This window comes from Oikopleura dioica, chromosome 1 (assembly GCF_907165135.1).
Source record: "Oikopleura dioica chromosome 1, OKI2018_I68_1.0, whole genome shotgun sequence".
Classification (NCBI taxonomy): domain Eukaryota; kingdom Metazoa; phylum Chordata; class Appendicularia; order Copelata; family Oikopleuridae; genus Oikopleura; species Oikopleura dioica.
The window spans coordinates 5,825,681-5,842,383 of record NC_137291.1 but is presented as its reverse complement, the minus strand read 5'-3'; the positions used below and the strand labels follow the sequence as shown (position 1 = coordinate 5,842,383).

Here is a 16,703-nt window from a genome sequence, read left to right as displayed (position 1 = left end):
GGCAAGAAGAATCCAAAAGAGCGCCATTCGCGCCACGAACGCAAATTTTCACGTCGCATTCAATATGAAGAGTCTCATCGTCAGTGCTGAATGTGAAACTCGTAAAAGAAAAGTCGGCAGAATCAAATCCCGACAGCACGGCGCTGTATCCCGTTAGGTCGGAGTCGTCAAAATCGACGACTGTTGATGGAGAGCAGTGATCGGCGAGGATGTTGTAGCTCTGACCTTCCATGTCGGCGCTGTCGTAGGCGGTGCATTTTGTAATCTAAAATTTGTAAAAAATTTTGTGCATTTTCGTACTTGGTAGACGTAGGAGAGGGCGCCTAGATCGAGGTCGGAAGTGACGGAGCCGAAAAGTCTTTCACCTAAAACATTCACTGAAGAAATAAAAAATACGACTGCTATTTTACCAATGTTGACGTCAGCAGCTTTGGCCGACATGAAAATATCGCTGTAGATGTTTAATTCGAAGTGATTGTTAAAGTTGCTTGTGTCAGTTACTGGCACTGCAGTTGAGTCAAATTGGTCGACTGAAAATGGATCGGCCATGAGACTTAGCTCGCTTGAGTAGATGCACTCAGCTTTGAAGCCAAGAATCGAGGAAATGTAAACGCCGTCCTGCTGGATGACTTCGGGAGGACCTTGTCCCATCCAAGAAATGAAGATTTCGCCGGATTGAGTAGCGTCGCCACCGCATGTTCCTAACTCGAAAGTTTCTGTCATCCAGCCGTTTGCGTCGGGAGCATCGTTGCCCGTGCATGTTCCGATGTTGAGTCGGACGTTGTTGTAGAGAGATGGAGGCAGATTGGCGTAGAGGTGGTCTACGTGGGCGGAGATGGTGATATTGGTAGAGTCGCACCTTTATTAATTACCGTTATTCTCTTTGGTCCCGAATATTTTTAGATAACTTACTGAACAGTTAAATCAACAGGAATGCAAGCCGTATTTGACGAGTTTGGTTCCCAAGAAATATTTGGACAATCGATTTCTGCTGCTGTTGGTGACTCAGTAGAAGGCTCAGTAGTTGCTCCAGTAGTTGCTTCAGTTGTAGGTATAGTTGTTGATACCGTTGTTGGTTCAGTAGTTGCTTCAGTAGTTGGCTCAGTAGTTGGTTCAGTTGTTTGTCGAGTAGTTGGTTCGCTTGTTGGTTCAGGTGTTGTTTCAGTTGGTGCTTCAGTTGGACGTTCAGTTGGCGGCTCCGTTGGTGGCTCGGTGGGTGGTTCAGTCGGAGTCTCAGTAGATGAAGGTTCAGTTGTTGGGTATAATTTGCAAGTTGCACTTTGATCGGTTTTAAAATTATCTAATTTTTGGTCATATTGTATTTTAGAAACCGATTCCTTGGACTTATCGGATGTTCTGTGTCGATACAATATCCATCTTGAGTCGTCGCGAACATGTAACCTCCATAGTATGTAGTAGGATCCAAAAACAAAGCAAACGGAGGGCTCAAGAGTGGATGATGTCCGATATAATAACCGTCACCATCACACTGCCATGTTGGTCTATCATATTGTGTCTCAGTGTCGTTTTTTATGCATTGAATCGTACCAGACCAGATGGCAACTATTTAGAATATTTTTGTCTAACAGTTGTTCAAGCTTACCCTCAATGACTTCACAGCAAGTATCATCTGGAACACAGGATTGACCTGGAGCATCGCCCTTCAATAAATGATGATTAAAAAGGTCTCAGTCGATTTTAATACATAAACTCATGAATATATAGTCGAAAACCTGGTGACTATCTTTAAATCCATCAGCACATTCACAAGTGTAGTCGATTCTTGCATCGGTACAAACGGCGTTACCATCGCACACATGAGTGCCATCAGCGCATTCGTCGACTTCGGGGATGAATGTGCAGGTCTCGCCGTCTCCAGTGTAGAGTTCATTGCATTCGCAGCTGTAGTCTCTGTACAAATCAGTACAAGTAGCGTTCGGATCACAAGGATTTGGATCGCATTCGTCTGAGTCATCGGCACCTGCCCAGACGCAGGTAGCGATATTGCCATTGTTCCAAGCTTCGTTGATTGGAGGACAAACTGAGTCCGAAACAATGGAGTCCGAGAACCAGTAGGCTCCGTTAAGAGGCCACGAATCCGCAGTGAATACGTACCAGGCTCCGTTATAATTCGCAATTACAGAATTGCTGCATTCCCAGACCTCCTTGTTGTTGTAGACTTCACCATTGGCGATACACTCACCTTGGTAGGGAAAGTACAATGATCCACAGCAGCCGTTGCTCGTGTTGGGAGTTTTTGGATTGCACCGGTTCAGCTCTCCGGTTTCATCCTCGCCTCCGCCGCAGTCAACGACATTGTCGCATAGACGATCCGTGAAAATTTCCCGGTTGAAGCCGAGCTTGTCAGTGGAGGTGCAACTGATCGCTTGTTTGTAAGTGAAGTCAGGGAAATTAATTGGATCAAGTTCGCAGTAGGCGTGTTGAAGCTGCTTCGCATCTGTTGTTGTGATTCTGTACCCGTCACTAAAAGTTTCCCCTGTGGCTCTGATGGTCATTACTGGAGCATCGCCGATCGCGCCACAGAAGGAGCAATAAGTCATGACGGACTCGACTTCCAAAGGACTTCCCATGTCGAACCATTGCTCGGACGCAATCAGATCATATGCACTGGGGTTACTCGAAGCTGAAGGATTAAAGAGCAGGTACGTATCTCTATCAGGTCGTTGATGCTCGTGCAGAACTCCTAGTGCATGAAGCATTTCGTGCTGAATCGTTGATGGATTATCTGGAGTGCAAATATCGGCAAGGGCGATGACTTGCCAAGTAGCAGGAACGCCAAAAGCAGCAACGCTAGAGACTCCCTGTGTTCCGAAATGCGCCCCAGGAGCGAGACCAAGAGCAGAGTAGCAACGGTTTTCGTGCCTAACAAAGACAATTCCATTTTCGTAGGTCGTAGAGTCGATTTCTTCGTCGGTGACCTCAGGCATCGAAAAACAGGCGAGGTCATTGGCCAAAGATTCCATAGAAGTCTTGAAAACAATAAACTCATTTTCTAAATCGATCGATGTGAGATTACCTGAATGAGAGTTTGGAAAGAACTCGCGGTGCTGTGAACATAATACGGTACAGTCACTGGCCCGCCTGGAGTAAGAGGCCGCCATTTGTTCGAGTTTGACAAGCCTCTCGGTGTCACAGCATTGTCGTCTGGCTCAATGTAGCCATCTTCAGGAGTTATAACCCGAGCGCTGTCCGGATTGAAACCAGCTTTGGCGAGAGCTGCTGCCTAGAAAATGGATAAAACATTTCCCATGCCTTTCAAAAAGCTTCGAATTTATCTGTAAGGGTACTAACATCGGATGGTTTGAGATAAAAATCAGATATATCTGCTTGATTGCCAACATTGACATCGTCTGACGGAGGATCTACTTGTGTTCCGATCCATTGAGGATCGGTTACTTTCGTAAGCACTTGAGACTTTACTGATGATGCTGTTATTGCAATTTGAAATAACGCATTCTCTCGGAGCTTCATCTCTCGAAAGAAATATGAAAATAAAACTTATTTCAACTTGATCGTTCTGATTTCCCCGATATTTATAAATCGGCTAAACAAACAGTTGATTATCAGTGCTGCCAAACATGTTTTCATCGCTTGTTTCACGCTGAAAATGTGAAGTAAGCATTTAGTTAAGCTGCATTTTATTTTTATACTGGATTTAAAGATAAGTCAGATTCTGAAGCCTCCAATCGAGTAAAAACAAATAATAATTATCTCAAAATTTCGAGTATGTGCCCACTGCTGCCCATCATTGTTTACTGTTGATTTTTTATCACGCCTATCTTAATTTCTGTAGTCTGTACTTTTTCAAGGCCTGTTGATAAGTGAGCTTGGGCAAGCGTTTTTACTGTTTCCCTTGAAATAACGAGTGTGGACTTTGAAAAAATCTGACCAGCGTTCCAATTTTCATCGAAAAAATGTTGAGCTGAGCGAGCGGCTGAGCGGTCGACCGTGTAAAATTTTTGAGCGGGGCAAACGGTTGTCAAAAAAGAGCTGTGAGCTGAGCGAGCGGACTCTAAGCAGTGAAATTTTTTTCATTTGCTCACTCAAGCGACCAAAAACACTAAAAAAATGATGATTCACCGCTCGACGGCTCAATTATCTCAAGTTGAGCTCACCGCTCGCCCACGCTCAAAAACCGCTCAACACTCAACTAAAATTGGAACCCTGAATCTGACTTTGAATGATTTTCATGACATCATATTATTCAAGTCAAAAATCAGAGGGTTTACTAAGCAGTAAAGCCCTACCCAGGAGCCCCGCCGCGAAGGCAAACTTGGCCTTCCCAGGAACATGACATCAATGGTGATTTTTACGCGAGTCATAAAAATTCCATCGATGGAGACGATTCTTAAAGTTCAGAAGGAAACCAGAACGCGGAGCGCCGCTTCCCTTTCCTGACCGTAAGCGCCATTTATTAATTCCTCGCTAAATATCAACTACAAAGTGGTGCAGGCGCGCGCACTATAATCTTCATTTATCGCAATCATAGAGGAGTAATGCAATAGTAATTCTGGGAAAATGAAATTGACGATTATCTTTATTGCGGCTTTTTGTGGAGCAGCTGATGCAGTAAAATGCTTCGTTTGTACAGGAGAAAGAGATCATACCGGATTTAAAGATGAAAGGAACCAAGAATGCTGGGAAAATCCGGAAAATTCTTCAACCATTTTGCCAAGAGATTGTAAAATCGGAGAAGATTTTTGCGTTACATCAGTAATGGTTGATTTTCGGTTCGATGGAATGCTTGTTTCTTCGATGACTCGAAAGTGCGCAGCAGCAGGTTCTATCGGATCTCTTGGATGTAAAGAATCTGATGATAGTGATGAGATAGGCTTTGAGGTATCTCTTTTAGTTTCGAGTTTTGACTATTTTCAATAAAGACCAAAGATTGCAAGACGGTTTGTCAAGAAGATGGCTGCAACGACTCAAGAACAAACGAAGAAGTCCTCTCAGAATATTCGACAGGAACTGTCAAATCCTGCAGAACCTGCAGTGAAACGAAAGTCGGCGCGTACAACGACCTTGAGTGCGAAAATGAAGAAACCATTGATTGTCCCGCATACGCCGATACAAGCTGTTTTACTGCAGCATACACACGCGAGGTTAGATAGTGAATGCCAACGCTCGCTTTTTGAAAGTAATTGATAGAGTTTATATTTGCCAAATATTCTGATTTTTCGCATATAAAATTCGGCGCCTTTCTGTCGCATTAACTTTGATACACCTTAGTCCATGATCTATTCATTAATTCTGTTTTTAACCATGACTAGGTCAAATTGATCGGAGACTGATTTTGTGAAACTCCCACGGAAAAAGTAAAGTTCTCACCGGAAGTTCACGCTTATTTTATTGCTTGTTTAAAATAGACTTTCTAGTTCGATGGCACATATTCTCACCAGCTAAACAAAGGTTGCTCCAGCTTCAAGAGCAATTTTGAAGACGACCCCACGTGTTTTGAAATAAACCACGGCGACGATGGATTCTATCGTGAAGAAACGTGCAAGGAAAGTTGTTCAAAGGATAATTGTAATAATGTAATCACTCAACGACCTTGTTTGGATAATCAGGTACTTATCAAAGAACACGTACTTCCTAAGTTTGCGTATTAGATATGCCCTGAAATCGAGACCACAACAGAATATGCTACAACAGAAGTACTAGATACAACTTTTGCTGAAAAAACAACCGAACAAGTTTTGTCAACAACGGAATCCGTCCCAACTACCGAACCTCCGATTCCGACGACTGCTTCGTCAGAAACTTCCACTCAAACATCAACTCAAACAGCATCGACATCAACAACAACAACAACAACAACGGCAAAAACTACAACATCAACAACAAGAATCTTAACGACAACTGCTTCCACAACTACATCTACAGCGACTACAATGTCAACAACAAGCTCTACATCATCTTCAACATCAACTTCAACGACAACAGCATCTTCAATAACTTCAACAACATCAAGTTCAACATCCTCTCCACCAACACCAAGCACTACATCACTGTCAACATCGACAACAACGAGTCAGAACACAGTAAAAGATGATTCAGACGGTGGATGTGACCACACTTGCATAATCATCATTTCTACAGTCGTTCCAACAATATGTGTCATTGTCGGACTTTGTGTCTATCTATTTATCCTCAGGTTTGAGGGATTAAGAAAAACTTCTTGCTAAAAAACTTTCCAGAGATCGCAAAGATGTCTACGAAGAAGACTTTTCCGAAAGTCCCGGGCGAAAAACATGTTCAACTGAAGTAAAGGACACCCAGTTTTGATCAAACATTCGATAGAGCAGCCCTGTAAATATCAATTCTCCATATCAACAAGCTGTTGTTGGGAATGTCTGCTTCTCGCCAAATGTTTTCGATGTAATAAAGACCACTGTATAAATTCGAATGTAATCGTTGGATTTCGAACTTTTTCTCAAAGATCTAGGGCAAAATGATACGTCTCCACGTCCGTTACATAATTTGAATTATCCAGGTAAATATGGCCTTCGACTGATTTTCTAAACGCTCAAAAATCCTGTCAACCGGAGACGAAGATAATCCTCCTCGTCTAAACATTGACTTTCATCGCTATCCTATTACAAATCAGGTATATAAAGAGTGAACTTCTCAGCTCTTCTACCAAAAATCACCGGAAAGATCGGTGATTTTTCTGTCCAGAAAATATTTTTGGACCCAAGATTAATTGAATTAGTTTGTGGTTTTTCAAAGTGAAGCACGATGAAGCTCCTGACATCTCTTAGTTCCCTCCTCGCGTCAGCAAATGCGTGGGATAAGGGTTCCTGTGATGATACAACGCCTGGAAGTTCTTCAATGATCTGCAAGAATTCATCAAAGTTTGATTGGATCGGAAGAGGGGAGCAGATTCGATACAGAGAAATGATAAATAGCGAGTACTCCCTGAGCGCTCAGGTCGTGGCCAGGAAATGGAACTTGCCGTATTTGAATAAAGAAGATGGATATGTCGGAATGCTCAGGTAGATTAAAAAAATGTAACGATAATTTTCATCATTGTTTTTTTACAGATTCGATCGGACTTACTGTAAGCGATCGATTCTCCGAGCAATCGGCCAAAACAACATCGTCATCAACATTGGTGATCGAACAAAAGAAAACTACCGGGTAGAAGCCCAGTATTACGAGCGACCAGCAGATGATTCGACAAAGAAAGAAGCGGCGGTTGTTCAATTTCGAAGATCAGGATTCGTTCAGGGCGAATTTCTCGACCGAGGAAAGGATCGATTCTTCGTTTCGATGCACGGAATTGATGAAGATTCCAACCCGCTAGGAGTTTCACACGAAGAATTCCATCAGTAGGTTCAATAGGCACATTTTTCTCCATAATTTCACGAAATTTTTCGAGTAGATGGTAGGAGCAATAATCTATGAGCCTCAAATTTACCGGGAAAATATCTGTTTATTGAATTTTTTATTCAGATGTTTCGCCAATGTCGGTCTTTTGACGATGCAAGAAGATTACAAAGGTTTCGAAAGTGTCGATTACACAAAGGCTTATCTTTTCAAGAAAAGGTTCATCATCTTTTGGTCAAATAATGCTTCTGATTTCATAAACGAGATAAAATTAATATTTTTCTACTACAATAATTATGCACCTTTACTCCAGCGCTACAATCAGACTCCTGATTGGAAGGAAGGACCACTTCCAGTAAGTATCTTATAATCAAGCCATTATAAATACATGTTTGTAGAGGGACACATTCATTTTCGGCCTCCAACACAACACATACCTGTCTTTCCTCATTTCTGGCGACGGAAGTTCGCGAGTTAGCGCGCCAGTCTTGCCCAATATTCACAACACGCTCCTCAATGCTGGCCATGCCGTCATTCGAGGAGAGTTGTACTTCTTTGGAGGAAGCTACAACGTCGGTACAGGCGGGGTGAATCTTATCGCGCCTCGAAGGGTAAGTGACTTTATGGAAAATAAACGCGAGTTTATGCTTATTTTAGATTGGAAAACTTGAAGATTGTCAATTCAAAGAACTGTCGGTAGCTCTCAGTTTCGACTTCGACGCTCATGGAGGCTCCGTTCTCGGACTCTCTGATAATTCCGGAGGTTGGATTTTTATCAAATAGAACATAAGTTGAAAATTTTTACAGCACTTGTTTGCTTTGGAGGACACTGGGACGTGGATGAAGACATGAAAAGATGCACCATTTTCGATGTTGAAGGAGAAGCTGTCACGGAAACTTACTCAACAGTATACGAGCATCGAAAATCATCACTTGCCTACTACAGAGGAAAACCTACAGCAACCTGTGGAATGATCGACTCGAATCACTCGGCTCATACAAAAGTAGAGACGTTACATTTTGAAGGCTCCGATGTTGAAAACGGCTGGTCCAATCTGATCGATCATCCTTTGTAAGTAGGTTTTAAATCTACTCTTCTAAAAAATAATTAAGGCAGCTGCATTCTCATTCGTCCGTCGGACTGAGCGACGGATCCCTGTTGACTATCGCAGGAAGAGATCCTCATGAATTGTCGAAAGCTATCTGGAAGCTGTCTGCTGAGACTGGAGAATGGTCGTACGTCGGAGATCTTCTCACGGTTTATTTTGATTGTATTTCATTGATTATCCAATTTTCAGCCGGTCGAACTGACATCATCAATTTGGATCGGCGCGTCTCTCTACGTCTTCTCCGGCAAAACCTTCCAAGAGGATCTCCCAATTCAACGAGTGGATTTTTCCGACAACGAAATAAGGACGGAAAGGATTGGAGGCATGCAGCAACTTATTCCACGCCCGATCATGTTTCTGGCAACTGAAAACTTCTGCACAGCTTAAAAGCTGTATAAAATTTGCAGCTGTTTAAAAAATGACAATAAAATTAAGGATAACTTACATCTGATAAAATCAATTTATTTGAAAAGACATAAAGATGATAAATAGGCTTATAACTAAAATATCTTCTATTTTTTGATAGCAGTTTTGTTCGATTACAGATTCGTATGAGAAAAAGGGCAAAAGTCAATTTCAGGAGTTAAGAAGATTTGGAGTAACAAAACCTGGAGCAACCGAAATTTTCAAACCGATTTTTAAGGGTGTTAAAGTCATAATTAAGGGTATCTGACTCGGCAAAAAGAAAGCCCGGGCCCAAAGCCGGGTTTTCCCCAGGGTTTGAGGGGGCCGGTAGGCCCTTAACACCCTTAAAAATCGGTTTGAAAATTTCGGTTGCTCCAAGTTTTGTTACTCCAAATCTTCTTAAGGGGGTAGAACTAGGTTTTTCGAAAATAGCCGATTCTAGACCGGCGCTCAAAGCCAGGAGAGCTGAGATTTTCAAATTCTCTCTTCGGTTGAAGAAAGAACAAACTTAGATCTAACAACGTTTTTCTTAAAATTTTTTTTCGTCAACCCATTTTGGCGCTAGAGAGCGAAACGTCAACCCACCTCTTCGAAAATCGCAATTTTAGCGTATTCGCGTCCTCAAATTTATCGAGTCACGTGACTAGCCAAATTTTTTAAATCTCATTTTAAGATAGTTTAACCATTTATCTAGCAACATTTTTGAGGAAATTGCGTAATCATAAGTAAAAACAGGTTTTTCTTATTAAAAGTGCCTCCCGAAAATCACGGTTTTTCCTAAAATCTAGTTCTACCCCCTTAACTCCTGAAATTGTGTCGAGCCGAGAAAAACCAACAATAAACTAATGATTAAATGATAAAATAATGATTTCAATCCTTTCAATCTAACAAGAAATAGTTATTTTGCGGAGCATCACTTGACTTTTCGCGGGAATAACAAGTTTCAGCGCTTTTACAAGCTTTTTGCTCGGATTGAGTCCTTGAAGATCGCAAACTAGCTTTCCTCTTTCTTAAAACAAGCATGAGAAGGCGCTTTTCTTTGAGAAAAATACCTCGTTTATCAAAAGAACAAGCTTGTCCGGGCGGGTTATTCGTCCAGCTCATTTGTTCGCCAGAAATTAACATGTCAATTTTCATATGAACTGGAATCAACTGCTCGTTTCCAGAGGTTATAACAAGACTCTAAGGAGACTGAAGATGGCTGAAGTAAAATTCCATCGTTGTGTCCTCTTTTGAAGCTTGAATCAAAAGATCTTTCTTTCCATAATAAAATTCAAGAACATCTTTTTTGTTCAAATTTGTCGCGATTTTTTCCTCCTCAATTGTCGGATTCAAATCGCCCAAGTGCGAAATCTTCCCTTCAAGCGATGAAACTCGCCCCACGTGATGAAGAAACTTTCTGTCGTGAACTGGGACTGCAAGTTTGACCACCAATGATTTACAACTCGCCTCGCATGCGGACAGACAAGCTTTCATTTTTACGAAATCCCAGTAGATAACATCTATCGGCTTTGTTCGATAAAATAGCCTCGTATAAATGGCCATTTCTTGTAGACTTGATTTTCTGAAGAGTTTTCCAATGAAGCCCATTCCGGAGAATTCAAGCGAGATCCAATCTTGGTCGTCTTTTCTTTGCTGAATTTGCATCATCAGAAATTGAAAGAATCCACGGTCAATGACCAGATCATCTTCTAGTTGAAGAAAGTAGTCGTAATCGAGGCCTATGTTCCACATGAAAAGATAGTCGAGGCATTGCCGGGTTCTCCAAATGATGCGGTCGTCTGAGTCGCCCCAGTTGTGCTTGATGTCAACCAGGTCGGACCCGTAGTAGTCAGAAGAAGCAACGGCGATTTTTGTTGTTCCCGACTCGTATTTGGCCACCAGCTCGGAGAAGTATTCTTCATCACTGGCTAGAAGAATGAATAAAATGAATTTAAGATAAGCGTTACCTCCGGCATAAAGAAGGACTTTGATGTCCAGTGCGTCTGAAAAATTCTCCGTAAAGTCATTTAGATCACTCAGCAAATACTCCATTGTGTCACTGAGGTACGCTTCTCCGTTTCTTCTGACCGTCGGAATGCCAATCAGCAATGTAGGAATCTCTCTTTCCAAAGAAATTCTTGCACTTTTCAAGGTCATCCCTTTCTCGGAGAGAGCAGTTGTGTCAGCTTCATGTTCAATTTTTTGATTTGGGAAATTTATGAGCGATAAAGCTCCAAAAACTCCGAAAAAACAAAGATATCGTGTGATCGACTTTCTGAATATAAATTTTGCTCGTTCAATTAACATTTTCCAGTAGCGTTCTCGTTTATTTTCTTCGTATTTTTGCTCAAGCCAATATCGTCTCTAGCATGCTTTTTCAAAAATGCCAATTTTTTTTTTTCAAAAAGTGACAATCAAGATAATTCTCCGACTTGTTAAAATAACAATAAGTTCGCAATTTGCGAACTTCAGCGTTGTCGTTGTCAGTGACATTTCAATTGATCCCGGATCCGGAATAATTAAATCATGTTATGCATCTTCATAAACTTGGTGACGTAACCTTGGATTTGAGTCTGCTTTCATCGGTATATTTTGCCAAAAAAGGCACAAAAAATTCGGATTTTTTGTATTTATTGAATTTCAGTTTGATTAAGGGCAGTAAGGAAAGTACTAGGTTCAACTCAAATGATTACTCTTCAACAAGAGTTTTCTTCATTTTCTTCGGCTTTAAAGAATAAATGAATAAACCTTCAGATTCAGACGCTGAATACGTTGGAACCAGCTCTAACTCTAGCACTTCTCGTGTTTCGTTCAAATCGTGCTCGGGCGATGATGGTTCAGAAGATGATAAATCGGGAGATGGAATTAAAATTTTGACTGGGCATTTTATCGGGCTAGCGGTTTTGTTTTGAACTGGCGATTTTGGCTTGACTTTCGCAATCTTTTTAGGAGGAGCTTGTCGCGGTGGGTTAACTGTTTTCTCATCGAAGACTCCATTTTTGTATTTCTTTTCGAAGTCACGTGACGAGCTTTGAATATTTTTGCTGGTTTGAGGATCGAAAATTTCGGATCGGGCAATGTCGGAAAGCAGGAGCTCAACTTCGACCGATCTACCAGTATTTATAAGTTTTTCATGATTTTTCTCTAAAACTGACCTTATGAGAGCTGCATGTTTGAGGGCTTCTTCTTTGGTTCTGTTCAACTGCGCCTTGAAATAGGCATATTTGAGGACAGATTCTTTCCAAATTTCTTCAGAAACGCAGGTTTCGAGATGAAAACCGACATGTTCAATTGCTCCAAGCTTCATGTTCTCTCGATTGAAAAAATCATCGTCGAAGACGTTTCGTTTTTTCGTGAAAAGCCAAAGTTTCGCCGAGCAAGTCCGAGTTTTTCTTTCTTTCCTTCGTTGAGCACACTGAAATCGCATCTTTGCTGGCCAAACTAAAATAGATTGAGAATGATCTTCCGTTTCACTTTTACCTTTATCGCCAGTTTCTTCTATCTCGGAGGGGAGCCGCGGGTAAAACCAGCTTCCTTTATAGCCAACACGAGCCAACAAAAAGAAATTTTTACTGTTGAGCTTGGACCCTTGGAAAGTCACCAATTGTGGGGATTCAATTGTTCCTGAAGGTAAGAGAGCTTTTAAACGTTTCGAAAAGTAAATAAATTGAGGAAATATTCTCTTTTGAAACATTCCTTGAAATTCGTCTTCAGTTGGCGGTCTTTTGATTTTCAAAAACTTCATTTTTCAGCAATCGTCGATTTCGCGAAAGATCCGTTTTCAGGATCCAGGATTTTGAAGCTACCACGCATTTCGCCAACGCACTTTTTAGCCTACACGGTATTAACCCAAACACAGGATTTTGCTTGTGGCGATGAATCTATTCTATAGCCGCTCAGACTATTAAGAAGAGGCGGTAATGATACAAGAGCTCTCGTTCTTCTTCAATGAAGTAGTAGAAGTTCTTCATGCTTCCTTTGACTATTGTGCCACTTAACTATCAGTTTCGAAGCGGTCTTCCTGCACGTTAGGATCATAAACAATACCATATTGAAAAGCACTTGAAACCGCGAAAAACTTGAAAACTTAGTCCGCATGGCATTTCGTCGACCATCAAAGCAGAACAATAGTGACAGCTTTTAAATGTGAAAGGCGGCAACGAACTTGATTGAAGTAAACTTTGCCCTACCAAAGTCGTTTCTTTTTGAGAGAAACAATGATAATTGAAGAAGACAACGGAAAAAATGGCCAAAATATATCACAGCCAAAGATTCAGGTTCAAGTGTATTGATCGAGCTTTATTTTAACGTTAAAAAAGTGTCTCGATTGCCACTGTATTGGCATTCTCAAGCAGAAAGAAGGAAAAGTATATTTATTTACCGAAGAAGTTCTTTCTACTCGCAGTATTCATACGCAAAAGCACGATTTAAAAAAGAAAACCATGAAGAAAAAAATCACCGAGAAATTGAGCTTAACTGAGCACGGATTTGCCACAGATATTCAACAGCGCACTTACCTTACATTAGGTTCACTTTTTTGGATAACTGTTATGCTTAGGTAAACTTGATGAAAAATGAGCTCTTTTTAGAGCTTATAAATCAGGGAGTATAATACAGTTTTAGAATCCTCAGAAGCTGGGGATCATTTTGACTATTGACACTTTGGGGTTTTGCTCATGCCCTGAGGGGTTTTAGGCCTTCGAAAGTCCCAAAATTTGGCCAATCTCGGTTAGAGGCTCATAACTTTTCTTCTCCCCACTTCTAGAGAAAGCTCACTATATGAGCTTGTAGAGGAGGCTCTGACGGTTCAGAAAATGTATAAAAAACCACCGGACACCCCCCATTCTAGAGGCTCTGGAGGGCCCGGAAGTTGAAGAAGTCAACGGAAAATCAGTACTATTTTACGGAAATAGAGTCAAAGTGCAATATTTTCATCGGAAATCGTAAGAAAACGTATTTACTGACTTTATGTCGCACAAAATTTAGTTTGGGGTCGTTTTGGGGTGAGTTTTTACGAAATTCAATTTTTTCTCACAATATGACCCCACGTGACCTCAAATGAACCCAGAGTAAATTTTGTGCGTCAGAAAGTCAGTAAAAACGTTTTTCTAACAATGTCCGATGAAAATATTGAACTTTTACTCTATTTTCGTAAAAAAGTACTGATTTTCCTGTGACTTCCCAAACTTCCAGACCTTCTAGAGCCTCTAGAATGGGGGGTGTCCGGTGGTTTTCTATACATTTTCTGAACCGGCAGAGCCTCCTCTACAAGCTCATACAGTGGGCTTGCTCCAGAAGTGGGGAGAAGGAAAGTTATGAGCCTCTAACCGAGATTGGTCAAATTTTGGGACTTTGGAAGGCCTAAAACCCCTCCGGGCATGAGCAAAACCCCAAAGTGTCAATAGTCAAAATGATCCCCAGCTTCTGAGGATTCTAAAACTGTATTATACTCCCTGATTTATAAGCTCTAAAAAGAGCTCATTTTTCATCAAGTTTACCTAGTTATGCTCCTAGGTAATGAACAAATGCCTTTTATCTTATCATAAGTAATAAATTACGAATAACGTTCGAGGAAGAAGTAATAATTTTATTTTATAATTTTGCGATTTTTTTTTCACAGAAACTAGTTATTCTGATAATCATAAGCATTCATCTTAGCAAATATTGTTTCTTTGGAGAAATCAAGAGGCGTTACAACTTTCCTGACTTCTACCTGTCACCGAAGCTACAAAAAATGCGTTATGATCGAATCAATGGATTACTGCGGTCATTTGATGAAGCAATGCTACGAAACTCAAGAATTCATTATTCCGGAGCCAGTTTCTTTTATCGACCAAATGAAATCTGCACCTCTTGTGTTCTCTTCAGAAGAGAATAAAGTAAATTTCCGCCGCTGTCAGAAGAAAAAATTTTACAATACAAAAATATGCCGACATCTTTGCTCAAATACACTTGTTTTGGGAATAACGAAAACAGCCCCAACGTCGCCCTGTGAGTCTATATGCTTCGAATTGACGAGATCTCAAAACTCGGCGGGAGAACTTTGCCCGACTGAGAAATACTGCAAAACTGGATGTCCTTGTCCTTACTATCAGTGCGAGAAGTTGGAGTCAAATCAAAAAATGTTTCCTATCTTCAAGATAGATCAATCAAAAAAGGTTGACGTTGATGAAATCAGAGGTATATAAGTTAATTGACACCCTGAGGAGTAATTTTTCTTATAAGGCAATATTACAGATGATAATCTATCTGTTGAGCTTATCACTCCTCGATGGAAAAATCGACAGGGACAAATAAGCACAATAAAAAAATCTCCACTTTTTCTTTCTGATCTGACAAAGACAGAGAACGATGAGGTTAGAGTTAATTCTTCCGCGTCATTTCTCCCTTATGCACGTTTTATCGATTTCATTTTTGATCATTAAAATTATTTTTAAAACGGGAAAGTCCACCGGCGCAGTTTTTCTCAATGGTGAGCACTATTTGGTCGATGTAATTGGTAATCTGATGATGGTCAAAGAAACAGGTGAACCGACAATTTTCATCCCAAATAAAAAACGCGGAATGTAAGCCTTGTATTGTTAAAATTCCGACAAGTAACTTTTTGAATTTTATCAGGGGATTTTTCGTTTTTCATTTTGGATCTTCAATTGGACCTCATCGAATTGAGATACGCCTAAAAGACAAAGACAGGAAGATTTTTGATGTTCTTGTCATTTGTAAAGAGTCAAAATTCGGAAGATATAATATTTAATCATATGACTTTTGATCTTTTGTAGCTCTCCTACTGGGAGATCTGACAAATGCTACTTCTACGCGCCTGATTACAACTTGAACCGTTTCGAAGAAGCCCAGGGCTTTATTGCTAGCAATCATTTTAACGCAAAGCTTTCTTCAACCACCTTCAAAGGGGTTTTTATTCTGATGAGTGTAAGGCTTGGCGAAAGATACATAAAGCTTTCGAAAACTGTCGCTTTGAATAGAATACGCAGAAATGAAGAAATGGAACTAGGGTGGCGAAAAGATGAGATTGCTTTGCCAGCGGAATATAGAGATTTGGACCCTGTTCATGTGATTCCAATGAAAAGGATTAATAATGCAACTGATTGACCCTTCATTTTAACCTGAATTTTTTAAATCCGCGCTTAGATTGATGTTCGTCGGCTCATTCTAATTCTAGTGACAAGAAGCGTCATTCTTTCAAACACACAATACTCATTGCTCCTAGAGGCGGACGGAAAATTCTTCACTATTGGTAGAGAGTGGATTGGATCTTTAAGCCACTATGAAGAAAAATCGATTTGCTTTTCTAAGTTATTTACTGCAGATGATCGCAATTACACAGACCAAACTGGTAATCAGAACGATGAATGCGAGTATTTTGTGAATGGTATTATTAACGATGAAGCGTTTTTCATCCAGAGTTATGTTTATGATTCTACTTTGGAAATAAAGTATGATTTCGGAAAGGATCAAATAATGAAATATCAAAAAGTTTGCTTTGTTAGCTTTCCGACATTTTCCCAAAAACAAGGCTCGAAAATTCTGAGCACAATCGAGAGGACTAAAAGGGCAACGTATCTGACAACAGACTAAGAAGATTGTAAGCGATCCGTAATAAAAAGACCAAATCGAATTAGACTTCGTTATACAGAAAGAGGCAAAGAAAATGTATGTAACAAGCAACCCATTTTTCGCATTTCACGATGATGTTTTTCCATCTTTTGCTAAAAATGCCGTCAACCAGCGACAATTTAGTCGGTCAGCGAGTTCGATTTCCCGTCCTTTTCCTAAAACAATAATTCCGGATAATTTCTTTGGCTCACTAGAAGAAATCGAACACATTTCAACTCTCAC

General features: G+C 40.6%; 5 protein-coding genes across 6 annotated transcripts; 2 read left to right on the top strand and 3 right to left on the bottom strand.

Moving 5' to 3' along the window:
• Window positions 1-1,208: 1,208 nt before the first annotated feature.
• On the bottom strand, window positions 1,209-3,513 carry LOC145701381 (uncharacterized). The gene is made up of 5 exons (XM_081778958.1): window positions 3,313-3,513; window positions 3,038-3,244; window positions 1,734-2,990; window positions 1,604-1,661; window positions 1,209-1,563 (listed from the first exon to the last, which is right to left on the bottom strand). Exons 1-5 carry the CDS (start codon window positions 3,490-3,492, stop codon window positions 1,301-1,303), a joined length of 1,965 nt encoding a protein of 654 aa, XP_081635084.1. The 5' UTR covers window positions 3,493-3,513; the 3' UTR covers window positions 1,209-1,300.
• Window positions 3,514-5,640: 2,127 nt separating this feature from the next.
• LOC145711357 (uncharacterized) lies at window positions 5,641-6,402 on the top strand. The gene is made up of 2 exons (XM_081789074.1): window positions 5,641-6,175; window positions 6,219-6,402. The coding sequence occupies exons 1-2, from the start codon at window positions 5,913-5,915 to the stop codon at window positions 6,304-6,306; spliced, it is 351 nt and encodes a 116-aa protein (XP_081645200.1). The 5' UTR covers window positions 5,641-5,912; the 3' UTR covers window positions 6,307-6,402.
• A 280-nt stretch (window positions 6,403-6,682) lies between these two features.
• Window positions 6,683-8,876, top strand: LOC145700791 (uncharacterized). Its single transcript, XM_081778117.1, has 8 exons — window positions 6,683-7,016; window positions 7,065-7,352; window positions 7,477-7,705; window positions 7,749-7,961; window positions 8,008-8,113; window positions 8,158-8,422; window positions 8,464-8,608; window positions 8,649-8,876. Exons 1-8 carry the CDS (start codon window positions 6,760-6,762, stop codon window positions 8,844-8,846), a joined length of 1,701 nt encoding a protein of 566 aa, XP_081634243.1. The 5' UTR covers window positions 6,683-6,759; the 3' UTR covers window positions 8,847-8,876.
• A 419-nt stretch (window positions 8,877-9,295) lies between these two features.
• Window positions 9,296-11,150, bottom strand: LOC145706908 (alpha-1,3-mannosyl-glycoprotein 4-beta-N-acetylglucosaminyltransferase A-like). 2 transcript variants are annotated; one of them, XR_014134716.1, is made up of 3 exons: window positions 10,814-11,150; window positions 9,917-10,774; window positions 9,296-9,873 (listed from the first exon to the last, which is right to left on the bottom strand). XR_014134716.1 is itself a non-coding variant. In XM_081784372.1 (2 exons), the coding sequence occupies exons 1-2, from the start codon at window positions 11,001-11,003 to the stop codon at window positions 10,047-10,049; spliced, it is 918 nt and encodes a 305-aa protein (XP_081640498.1). In that variant the 5' UTR covers window positions 11,004-11,150; the 3' UTR covers window positions 9,296-10,046. The 2 variants fall into 2 exon arrangements, 1 of the variants encoding a protein (XP_081640498.1); XM_081784372.1 differs by having other exon boundaries at window positions 9,296-10,774.
• Window positions 11,151-11,508: 358 nt separating this feature from the next.
• LOC145711180 (uncharacterized) lies at window positions 11,509-12,589 on the bottom strand. Its single transcript, XM_081788912.1, has 3 exons — window positions 12,327-12,589; window positions 12,002-12,287; window positions 11,509-11,956 (listed from the first exon to the last, which is right to left on the bottom strand). The coding sequence occupies exons 1-3, from the start codon at window positions 12,538-12,540 to the stop codon at window positions 11,536-11,538; spliced, it is 921 nt and encodes a 306-aa protein (XP_081645038.1). The 5' UTR covers window positions 12,541-12,589; the 3' UTR covers window positions 11,509-11,535.
• Between the last annotated feature and the right edge of the window lie 4,114 nt (window positions 12,590-16,703).

What these genes read in the sequence shown, in the direction of transcription:
- LOC145701381 (XM_081778958.1), bottom strand. Translation starts at nt 3,492, where the DNA reads ATGAAGCTCCGAGAGAATGCGTTATTTCAAATTGCAATAACAGCATCA. An exon ending in TTTATCTCAAACCATCCGAT is followed by an intron (nt 3,245 to 3,312) that starts GTTAGTACCCTT and finishes TCCATTTTCTAG; the next exon opens with GCAGCAGCTCTCGCCAAAGC. An exon ending in CTTTCCAAACTCTCATTCAG is followed by an intron (nt 2,991 to 3,037) that starts GTAATCTCACAT and finishes ATTGTTTTCAAG; the next exon opens with ACTTCTATGGAATCTTTGGC.
- LOC145711357 (XM_081789074.1), top strand. Translation starts at nt 5,913, where the DNA reads ATGTCAACAACAAGCTCTACATCATCTTCAACATCAACTTCAACGACA. An exon ending in GTCTATCTATTTATCCTCAG is followed by an intron (nt 6,176 to 6,218) that starts GTTTGAGGGATT and finishes AAAACTTTCCAG; the next exon opens with AGATCGCAAAGATGTCTACG.
- LOC145700791 (XM_081778117.1), top strand. Translation starts at nt 6,760, where the DNA reads ATGAAGCTCCTGACATCTCTTAGTTCCCTCCTCGCGTCAGCAAATGCG. An exon ending in ACTCTCTGATAATTCCGGAG is followed by an intron (nt 8,114 to 8,157) that starts GTTGGATTTTTA and finishes AAATTTTTACAG; the next exon opens with CACTTGTTTGCTTTGGAGGA. An exon ending in ACGTCGGAGATCTTCTCACG is followed by an intron (nt 8,609 to 8,648) that starts GTTTATTTTGAT and finishes TCCAATTTTCAG; the next exon opens with CCGGTCGAACTGACATCATC.
- LOC145706908 (XM_081784372.1), bottom strand. Translation starts at nt 11,003, where the DNA reads ATGACCTTGAAAAGTGCAAGAATTTCTTTGGAAAGAGAGATTCCTACA. An exon ending in AGTCCTTCTTTATGCCGGAG is followed by an intron (nt 10,775 to 10,813) that starts GTAACGCTTATC and finishes TCATTCTTCTAG; the next exon opens with CCAGTGATGAAGAATACTTC.
- LOC145711180 (XM_081788912.1), bottom strand. Translation starts at nt 12,540, where the DNA reads ATGTTTCAAAAGAGAATATTTCCTCAATTTATTTACTTTTCGAAACGT. An exon ending in AGAAGAAACTGGCGATAAAG is followed by an intron (nt 12,288 to 12,326) that starts GTAAAAGTGAAA and finishes AATCTATTTTAG; the next exon opens with TTTGGCCAGCAAAGATGCGA. An exon ending in AAACATGCAGCTCTCATAAG is followed by an intron (nt 11,957 to 12,001) that starts GTCAGTTTTAGA and finishes AAATACTGGTAG; the next exon opens with ATCGGTCGAAGTTGAGCTCC.